This window comes from Condylura cristata, unplaced genomic scaffold, assembly GCF_000260355.1.
Source record: "Condylura cristata isolate star-nosed mole 26May11 unplaced genomic scaffold, ConCri1.0 scaffold00042, whole genome shotgun sequence".
Classification (NCBI taxonomy): domain Eukaryota; kingdom Metazoa; phylum Chordata; class Mammalia; order Eulipotyphla; family Talpidae; genus Condylura; species Condylura cristata.
Genome location: NW_004567143.1, coordinates 6,227,244 through 6,236,677, shown reverse-complemented (window position 1 = coordinate 6,236,677; position 9,434 = coordinate 6,227,244). Strand labels below are relative to the sequence as shown.

General features: G+C 65.8%; 2 protein-coding genes across 2 annotated transcripts in view; one reads left to right on the top strand and one right to left on the bottom strand.

Moving 5' to 3' along the window:
* WDR60 (WD repeat domain 60) overlaps positions 1-2,506 on the bottom strand; it is a 16,007-nt gene extending 13,501 nt beyond the window's left edge. Inside the window, exons 1-2 of the mRNA XM_012733880.1 lie at positions 2,445-2,506; positions 1,844-1,955 (exon numbers count right to left, since the gene is read on the bottom strand). Coding sequence (XP_012589334.1) covers positions 1,844-1,955; positions 2,445-2,506 — 174 coding nt within the window. The remainder of the gene's footprint in view (positions 1-1,843; positions 1,956-2,444) is intronic.
* A 2,311-nt stretch (positions 2,507-4,817) lies between these two features.
* ESYT2 (extended synaptotagmin-like protein 2) overlaps positions 4,818-9,434 on the top strand; it is a 25,308-nt gene continuing 20,691 nt past the window's right edge. Inside the window, 4 exon segments of the mRNA XM_012733893.1 lie at positions 4,818-4,859; positions 5,386-5,520; positions 6,314-6,390; positions 9,234-9,306. Coding sequence (XP_012589347.1) covers positions 5,398-5,520; positions 6,314-6,390; positions 9,234-9,306 — 273 coding nt within the window. The 5' untranslated portion in view covers positions 4,818-4,859; positions 5,386-5,397.

Genomic DNA, 9,434 nt, shown 5'->3' with positions numbered 1-9,434 from the left:
GAAGGTGCGAGGAGTGGTGGTCAGGCCCCTGCAAGGCGGCCCCCCGGCCTGCTGCCCTTTTGTGGCCGCCGTCCCGCGGCAGGACCTGCGTCCTCAGACTTCAGGCGCGGCGGGCGGCCCCTCTCTCTGCTGTCGCTTCTCTGCTTGAGGGTCCTGGTTTTGGCTGGGGGGAGCAGCGGGGTGCGGGGAGGGCCCCCGAGGGAGACTGGCGGCGGCTGGGGGTTGCCGGTGTTTTGCTGGGGTGTGAGCGCCGCTCCTCCGAGGTCTTCGCTTGCTTCCAGGCGTTTGTGGCCGTTTTCCTCCCGCCGGAAGGAGCCGCTGTGCGCTGGTCAGGCCGCGGCCCGCCGGCTCCGCAGCCAAGCGGACAGCCCGCGCCCCAGCCGGCCGCGCTCCTGGGTGGCCAGCTCGCCTGACGGAGCCCGGAGCGGCGGGAAGGACGGCTGGTGCTGCAGCTGGCATCGGGGCTCCCGGGCCCGCCGCCCTCCCCCTCCGCTGGCCCGTGCCTCACCGTCCGGGCGGCTCTGCCTTGTCAGGCCGTGTCCCTGGACTGGGACGTGGCGGCCCTCGCCGCGGGTCTTCCCGGGCGCTGTGCCCGCTTCCTCCTGCGTGTCTCCGCAGCAAAACCCTCTCCTCGTTGTCCCTGGCCTCGCAGTGCTGTCACCACCTCTGTCCCCCGGAGCGTTTTCACTGCGCCCCACGATGCCGGCGCCTGCCCCTGCCCAGGGCGGGCCTGGGCCTGCTTTGGCCACCCCGCCGGCCCCAACGCTGCCCCTGAGCGTGTCCTGCTGAGGGCCGCTGCCGTCTGGCCGGTTGCTGGCAGGTTGCAGTGGCGCCTTGCTGGGCTCCCCCCCCCGCCCCTGCTGGGCTCCGGTCCCCCCCGCCCCCTGTTGGGCTCGCCCCTCTCCCTGCTGGGCCAGCCCCCCCCCGCGCCCCCTGCGCTCGCGCAGTTCCTTTGTTGGCTGAGCGAGCCGGCTCTGTGCTCCTGTGCGACGAGGATCCGCCCAGCGTCCGGCCCCTGCCAGTAGAGCGGTGGCCCGAGCTGCTCGTTCAAGCGCCTGTCCTCCGTGCGGGGTGTGCCCAGGAGAGGCGTCGCCGCCTCATCCTGGGAGCAGGCCTGCCCATCTCGCCACTCCTTCCCAGCTCCGCAGGTCGGGAGACGCTCGGTAGCCACTCGGCGTGCTGGGGCCGCCTGCCCGGGGAGGTCTCGGCCTGGGCCTGCACCCGCTCCGTGACACAGGACCGCCACGGGGTCCTGCCCGCCAGCTCCCACGTGCCCCACTGGGCGCTCCAAGCCCTGGCGGAGACCCTCCCGCGGCCTCAGAGCGTCGCTTCTCTGTGGGCTGAGCCGGTGAGAGACTTTTCTGGCCTCAGCCTGAGTGGCTGCGGGGCCCGGCAGATGCCTCCAGGCCTCCCTTCCCAGGGCCTGGGCTCTTCAGGCCGTTTGCTCAGCAGACTGAGGCCCTGGTCTCGCCCCTCCGGCTTGACTTGGGCCCATCAGTGGCTCCTGCTTGCACATCCCCGGGGTTTCCCTGCCCCGTACCCCCATGGCGGGAAGCCAGCCATGTGGCTGCATGTGCCGCCTCACACCCCCAGGCCTGCCCTGGGGGCGGGCAGTGTTCCCTGTCGGGCCTGTGTGCAGACGCGTGTGGGTGTGCTTCATCCCGCTTCCCTGGATCTCAGATGAAAACAGGCGTTATTTTTAGGGAAAGAACCAGATTTCTGAATTCTTAATAGGTTGTCCCGTGGACGTAAGAGGAAAACCAGTGTTCTCTTGTTGAGTGCGCCCTTCGGAAGGGCTAGGAGGGAGGCTTGGGACGGGTCCGGAGGCCAGGGGCGAGTTCACGTGTATGCGCGCGGGCGTGTGCCCTGCGTCGTGGCTGCACCCGAAGCCGTTGGATGGGGGGTGAGCGGTGCTGGCAGGTCCAGCTTGGGCTGCACTCGGGTCCCCGCCATGCCTGCAGAGAGAGAAGGTGCGAGGAGTGGTGGTCAGGCCCCTGCAAGCCCCTGTTAAAGCAGCGAGTCTGCAGTTAGAGCGCCAGTTGTGAGGGGCGAGGGGGTGCACATCGCAAAGAGCCGGCGCCCTAGGGCTGGAGGCTGGAGGGAGACGTTTTGCAGAGCAGGAGAGACCGAGGCGCAAGTGGGCATGGAGGAGCCGCTCGTGCTGAGGGCACGAGGCTTTGCGCGTCGCACGCACGCCTCGCGGCCGCACGACGGCGCCCTCCTGTGTCTCCTGGTGTGTGCGTCAGCGCCTGGCGGCGAGCTGTCCACCGCGGCGCAGGCCGGGCCGGGCGCCGCCTCGCCCGTGGGCCTCCGGAGCGACGGGTTTGCTTGGGTTCTTGTCTGAGGCGACATCTTGTTAAAGCAAGTGTGTGTATAGGGGCCAGCACATCCACTCTGCTCCTTGCTGTTCTGATAGCTGCGTGGGTCATGTGCCGTACGTTTACCTTTCAGCACCCTGCAGGGCCACCGCGGCGTTGTGTGACCGTCGCCGGAGTCTAGCCTTCATCATCAGAAGAAGCTCGTAGCACGAGCGTCCCCATCCTTCCAGCAGCCGCGAATCCGCTGGGCCCCTTGGCTTCCCTGTGCTGGACTCCCTGTGTGAATGGAGCCAGACGGCACGTGGGCTCTCTGGCTGCCCGTGAGAGGGCAGCAGGCCCCCGACGGGCGGTGGGTGGGCAGGTAGACAGCCAGGTGCCTGGCGACAGAGCAGGAGATCCTCTGAGGCCCCGGGGCAAGGCACAGGTGAGTGACAGGCAGAGGCCAGGAAGTGGGCGTGGGGAGTGATGGGTGTCTGCGTTGGGGGGGCCAGCAGGGGTCAGGCTGCCCAGTCGATGACGTAGGCAGTCAGGGAGCTGCCCAGTAGGTGGGCTGATAGGTGTGGGAAGGTGCTGGACAGCTAGGCGGCTGGCCGCTGTTGTGACATAGGCAGGGTGGTCAGGGAGCTGGACCCCTGATCTGCCTTTTGAAAAGTCTGTCTCAAAAGAAAGGGAAGAAATCCCTGAGGGTCTGCTGTGATCTCCTGTGTATGCGGTCACCCCTTACAAGGAACAGGCTAGTAGGTCTTCAGGCAAGAATCGGAGAGCCCAGAATTTGATCAAGCGATTGTACAAAAACCTTGTAATTTCCCCCCAGTCTGTTGTATGGAAAACGCAGCAGATGGGGTGCTTCTCCTGGATCTGCCATAACACCAGCCGCGGAGTCTTGTCTTCACCCACGTCGCGCGGGGTCCCAGCTCATGACGAGGACAGTGGGCGGTGGGCACTAGCCGCAGGCTCTGTCCAGAGACGGCGTGCTGGGCGCCCGCTGTCCCCCGGTGTCTGGTAGTGTCCGCTTCACTACACACAGTGTCGGCGCCGTCAAGAAAGCAGGCCAGCCAGGGTGGGTGCGTCTGTGCTTGTCTGCGGGCCCGCTCTGTGGGAGGGGCGGCACCCAACCCATCCCGGGGGGGGGGGGGCGGCGGCTTCTGGAGCCGAAGTCACAGCCGGCGGCGGCGGACGCGGAGGCCGGGCGCCCGGGGTGGATTCCTGTTACCGCAGCCAGAGTGGGGTGACGTGGCACAGCAGAGCAGGGCGGGCAGTGCCCACGGTGTGCCGGCGCGTTCCAGAGCTACAACAACCGACCAGAGCCGCCTGTGGGCCCCGACAATGCAGCAGCCAGCGCAGAGCTGGGGGAGCCCCTCTGTGCCCTCCGCCCTCTGCCGTGGCGGGGGCAGGGTGCCCGCCACGTCTCCTGCAGCTGGCCGAGCTGACTGCTAAGAATAGAGCACGAGGAAAGGTGAGCGGGCACTGGAGGGGCGTTGCTGCGCCAGGGCCAGGGTCATTTGGCCAGGCGGCCGCAGTGATGCGACACTGGTGAGCCATGGGAGGGGACGCGCTGGTGGCGGGTCTGCTGGCGAAGCTGAGCCCTGCGGCACACAGGCTGGAGTTTTGTGCCTGGGGAGGGCCCAGCTGCCCTCGGCCCTCTGCCCTCTGGGGTGACTGTTGGGCGGGGTCCTGGGCCTGGCGGGCGGCCCCGTGGGCGGGCCCGGAGCCCCCAGCCCGGCTGCGGCCCGGGGGTGCTCACAGTGGCCCCTGCCATGGTTCTCCCCGCTTCGGAGCCGCCTTGCCCCGGAAGGGTGCCCTCCTTTGTCCAGCGTGAATGCAAGCTCAGTTGAGAAAAACGCATCTCATTTCACGGCGGCACGTGCAAGGCCAGGCTGGCTGCCCACCTCGTCCTTTGGCGTGTGCAGGGCCAGGCAGCGTGTGGACGCGCCAGATGGGCCCGGCCGCCGCCTTGCCCAGTGACCGGCTGCGCCAGGCCCCTCTGTGGTGTTGTCTCAGGGCCAGCACGAAGGCGGCACTGGTTCTGCCCCCGCATCCTGGGCTGACCCACCCTCGGGATGGCAGGCCTGGCTCCTGGGGAGGCCCCAGGGAGCTTGAGCTGCCAGCATCGGGGGCCAAACAGGGCCTTGTGGTCTGGAGCAGGCTGGCAGGAGGCCAGGAGGCCGGGGCGCCCCCAGGGACAGCACGGGTCTCGGGGACAGCAAAGACGACGCTTCTGACCTGGGCCAAGCAGCTTAGCTCCGCCTCCAGGCTCTCAGCCTGCGGGCCCGGCGCTGTGGCCGACGCCCTCGTGGCCCAGGCCTGGGAAGGAAAAGCGGCCCTGTGAGGAGGAGACCGTTGTCCGCTCTCTGGGGCAGGCTGCGGTCCGGGCCTGGGGGCAGCCCTGGGGCCTCAGTGCTGGGCAGGGCCCCCTGTGAACTGGGCCTGCAGGCCAGAGGCTGGAGCGGCCGCCTCTTGCTCACATGCCAGGTTGACCCACGTGTGTTTCTCTCTTAGGTTCACTTTCCAGACACCGAAAGAGCAGAGTGGCTGAACAAGGTGAGAGCCGGCGATTCCGGGCGCGGGGCGCCACGTCTGGGACCCGGGGCGTCGCGCCGGGGGGGCTGCTTGGTGGTGCCCGCCGGGCCCCTGCCAGCACCTGCCGGGACGTGGGCCGGCCTCTTCTCGCCGGCCGCCGGCCACTGGGAGGATGCCGGCTGCTGACAGGCGCTGCTGGCCTCTGGCAGGGCCGCACGGGCGGGGCGCTCCGAGCGCCTCTGTTCTCCGCTTGGCTGAGTCTTAGGTCCGAGCGTGCGCAGGCTGGCTCCTGCCCTCCGAGGCCAGGAGAAGCCTCAGTCGCGGGTTTCCCGGTCACCTGTGCCGGTGGGTTGAAGAGAATGTGTGACCAGAGAATCCCTGCGGCGCCAGCTGGTGCTTTGTTACGCGTTTTTGGGTTGCTTTCGCGTGACCAGTAGGACCCCCTTGCGTTTTAGAAGTCCTGGCAGGCTCTGGGCATGATTTCTGTGGCGGTGCCAGTGTGTTGTGACGGCAGCGTTCTGTTGACACAGTTCTCTCTCCTCTTCAGACCGTGAAGCACATGTGGCCTTTTATTTGCCAGTTTATAGAGAAGTTGTTTCGAGAAACCATAGAGCCCGCCGTGCGGGGCGCAAACGCCCACCTCAGCACCTTCAGCTTCAGCAAGGTGGATGTGGGGCAGCAGGTAGGTTTCATCGGTCTCCTCACTGGCTGCGGGGTGGGGGGGCTTCCGGCCGCCACCCTTCATCGGGCTTCTGCAGGTCTCCCCGGAGCTCCGTGGGGGGGCGCCCCGGCGCTCCCGCTGTGCCCGCGGGCGCTGCTCCCACTCTGTCCTGCTGCTGGGCCTCCTGCTCCATCGAGGCCCGAGGGGCTGCTCAGACCTCTCTGGCAGCGCTGGCCTCACCGTCTGCCCTTGCCCCTGACCTGGTGCATCCAGGCCGGGCCAGCAGACCAGCCTCTCGGCCACGCGAGAGCTCACTCCTTCGGCCGCGGAGGGCCGGGGCGAGCTCGGAGCCGCAGAGAGCGCCCCGGCCAGGGGCGTCTCCAGCTGGAGGAGGCGCCGTGGGCGTGAGGACGGGTGTGTGCTTGACGGGGCCCTTGGCCGGCGTGCCTGCTGCACTCTCCCGCTTCTGCTCAGGCGCCGCTCCTTGCCCCAACGTCCTGTATTGGGTGCAGAAATTATACCAGAAACTGGAATGTTTGATTCACTCAAAAGTCACATTTTTGTGGAAATCCTAGGAAATGAAAAATTACAAGAAAAAAAAGTGCTTCAGACGTATCAGAAAGGGTGGAGACACGGGACGGGGCTGAGCGGGGGGGAGGAGCCCTTGCAGGCCTGGGGCTGGCCATAGCAGGACCGCCCCACGCGGACGGTGCCTCCCGCCAGGCCGGGAGCTTCGACCCGCCGGAGCTGGCGCTTGCCCCGTGGCCTCTGCGCCGCCCTCCGGCTTCTGAAACTTCGGCGCTTCTCGTTTCAGCCCCTCAGGATCAACGGCGTTAAGGTGTACACGGAAAACGTGGATAAAAGGCAGATTATTCTGGACCTTCAGATTAGGTAAGTTTTTATTTGCTTTACATGTGTTTCCGGAGGTTAGAGCGTGCCGCCGTTGCCTGTCTCCGCACTGTGCTTGCCTGCAGCTCGGTGGCATCTGACTAAATTCTGTCAGAGACATAAGTGTTATTTAGCTCTGGGTCTTAGCTACTAGTATTTCCTAGACAGTTGCCACCCATAAGCGTGTCACCGCAAATCAGCGACAGCAGTACAGGACACCGACAGGCTCCCTCAGCACAGCCCAGCACTGCTTGAACTCGGCGGCTCTTCGGCCAGCAGCCCACGTGCACACTCAGTGCGGTTTTCATTCCTGGAAAACGGGATGGAAAGTCAGTAGCACACCACGTCGGCCGAGCACAGCCACCACGCGCCGCGCAGGAAGCGCGCCTCCCCCAGCAAGCCCTCCAGTGAAAGCAGTCAAGCCGCTGGGCGGGGGGAGGCGCCTCCGCAGACGTAAAGGCGGGGGTGGGGGGGCGGGAGGGGGAGACACGGCAGCGCCAGGCTCGGGGGGAGGCCGGCGTCTTCCCTCAGCTCAGAGACAGGGAAGGCGTCTGCTCCCGGCAGCGGTCCGCCCGGCCCTAGCCGCCCTGGCCGGGCAGTCCAGCAAGCAGGAGACGTGAAGCCCCGGGGTTGACGGGGAGGACAAAGCTCTCTGTTCACAGAAGGCACAGTCTGAAATGCAGAAGACTCTGAAGACCCACAGGTCACCTTTCAGAGCTGACCAACAGCTCAGCACGGCGGCACGACGCAGGATCGCCCAGCGCGCACGTCAGTTGCCTCCCTCTGCTAAGAGTGGGTAGCTGGAAAAGGAGGTCCAGCACACCAGCTCCTTCACGCAGACCCGGACGGCCGCCCCCGGGGCGTGGCCTGGCCAGGTGAAGGGTCGCAGAGCCAGAGGACAAGAGGTGGCTCTGAAGCGAGCCCCGCCGGCCCCGTGGCCCTGCACGGGGAGGTTTGGCCATTAGGGTGTCACGTCCAGGAGCGCCGACTGGCCACATGACCGGTGAGGTCAGTGGGAGAACGCCCAGCCCCAGTCACACAGAATGACCCGATGCAGAAGTGGACAAGAGGCTTGGACAGGCACTTCTCCAGAGCAGACACACGAGTGACAGTAAGCGACTGAAGTGACCGCCGGCTGGACACGCGCTCGGGCGCACATCCAACGTGCGGGCTCTGGCCTCGCGCCTCGGGTGCTGCCCCCGTAGGCCTGGACACGGCGGTGTCAGAGCATAAGCAGGAGTCGGAACCGGCCACTGTGGGTGGGTGCAGGGTGGGACAGCTGCTCCCAGAGATGGCTTGGCCCTTCCTCAAGCCTTTAAACTTCCAGGTGCCCCAGCGCGGGCCCCACCTCTGGGTGTGACCCAGAATTGAAAGCAGGGGCTGGAAGCGACATTCGTGGAAGCGGCTCACAGCGGCGTCACTCGCAGCCAGAGGCAGAAGCTGCCCAGGCGCCCACTGACGGGGCCGCAGAGTGGCCCCGTGCGGCGTCTCTCAGCCTTCAGAGGGGGTCCAGCATGCCCTTGGGGACACTGTCCGAGGGATGCGGGCCAGTCGCAGACAGCTCTGACGACCCCCGTACACGCGGTGCTGGCTGGGCTCAGGAGTGGGCGCAGCCCGGGCGGGGGCGGGCGGCAGGTCCGATCAGCTCTGCGAGGCGACCGGGCAGGGCCTGTGCGGTGACCACGGCTTCTAAAAATAAATGAGTGACGCGTCTTCCCGGTGTGTGTGTTTTGGTTCTTACGTTTGTTCTTCAGGTGCCTTTTTAATCCTTGACCGGGGTGATTATCTTCATGCGTTGTCTTTGACTTTCTGCAGTCTCCAGACAGGGTAGAGGTAGGGCTGGGTCCGGTCACCTTCATTTCATGACACTCGACCGTGGAAAACTGCAGCCGCAACAACGTGGGCACCGTCCCCGAGCAGCCAGAGAGGACCTCGCACCTGGCACCAGCAGGGCGGCTCCGAGCCGCCGGAGGCTCGTGAGAGAGGTGCGGCTCTGGAGACGGCAGCCCGCGACTCTGCTTTTGTGTCCAGACCGGAAGCTTAACTAGGCAGTGAGCAGCCGAAAGGGAGAAGGAGTCATGGGAAGGTAACGACAGAACAAACTGGTCAAGCCTTAGGGTGAAGAAAAGTTTCAAGAAGGAAGATTTCAGAAGGAAAGTTGCAAGAAGGTTTTATAAGAAGTTACTGGTGACTTCACAATCAAGTGACATCGAGAGTGGCATCGTGGGGGCGGGCTGAGAGCCCCGACCGGCGCCGCGGCGCTGGGGCCTGGAAGGGTTTCGTCCCGGCTGCCTGCAGCGCTTTGCTCATCCGTGAGGCTCGGTCTAGAGCTTAACAAGCTGCCCCAGAAGTCCTCTGCCAGCACCGAGGTGTCGTCAGGAGGGGTCAGGTCACGCGGCCCGCGGGGAACGGAGCTGGCGTGGCGTGTCCATTGTGGGGGTGGACGCAAGCCTGTGCCCAGCGTCATGCCACGCATGTTGGAAGTGACTGGTCACTGGGTCAGGCTGTTGCCTCTCGAGGCTGGGACAGGCTCACCCTGCCCTGGAGAACACTCACCCTCCCCCCCCCAGCCCTGGACACTGGACACAGAAGTTAGTGGACGCTGAAAGATAAACGTTTTTAGCGTGTAAGACAAACATTGCGAGGTAAGCCAGTGAGAGGCGCTCGCCTCCAGAGCCTGCCAGGAACAGCCGGGCCACTCGCTGTGAGGTGGCCAGAGGCCCCGTCCGGACCAGCGGCCTCCGCGTAGGACGTGGCGTCTGCCCCGGGCAGGCCGCAGCGCCCGTCACCCAGATGCACGCCCCGCGGGTTTCTGTGATTGAGAGTAACGCCGACCCTCTTTGCAGTTTTGTAGGAAATTGTGAGATTGATCTGGAAATCAAGCGGTATTTTTGCAGAGCTGGTGTGCAGAGCATACAGGTGAGTTTAAATTTCTTTGGCTGTTGCGATTCTCTGCTGTATTCAGAAAGAGAACGCGGCTTCCCGTGAGCTCGGAGTGTCCGCGCAGCGGGCTCTGCAGCGGACGGCGGGGCGGGGGGAGCCCAGCC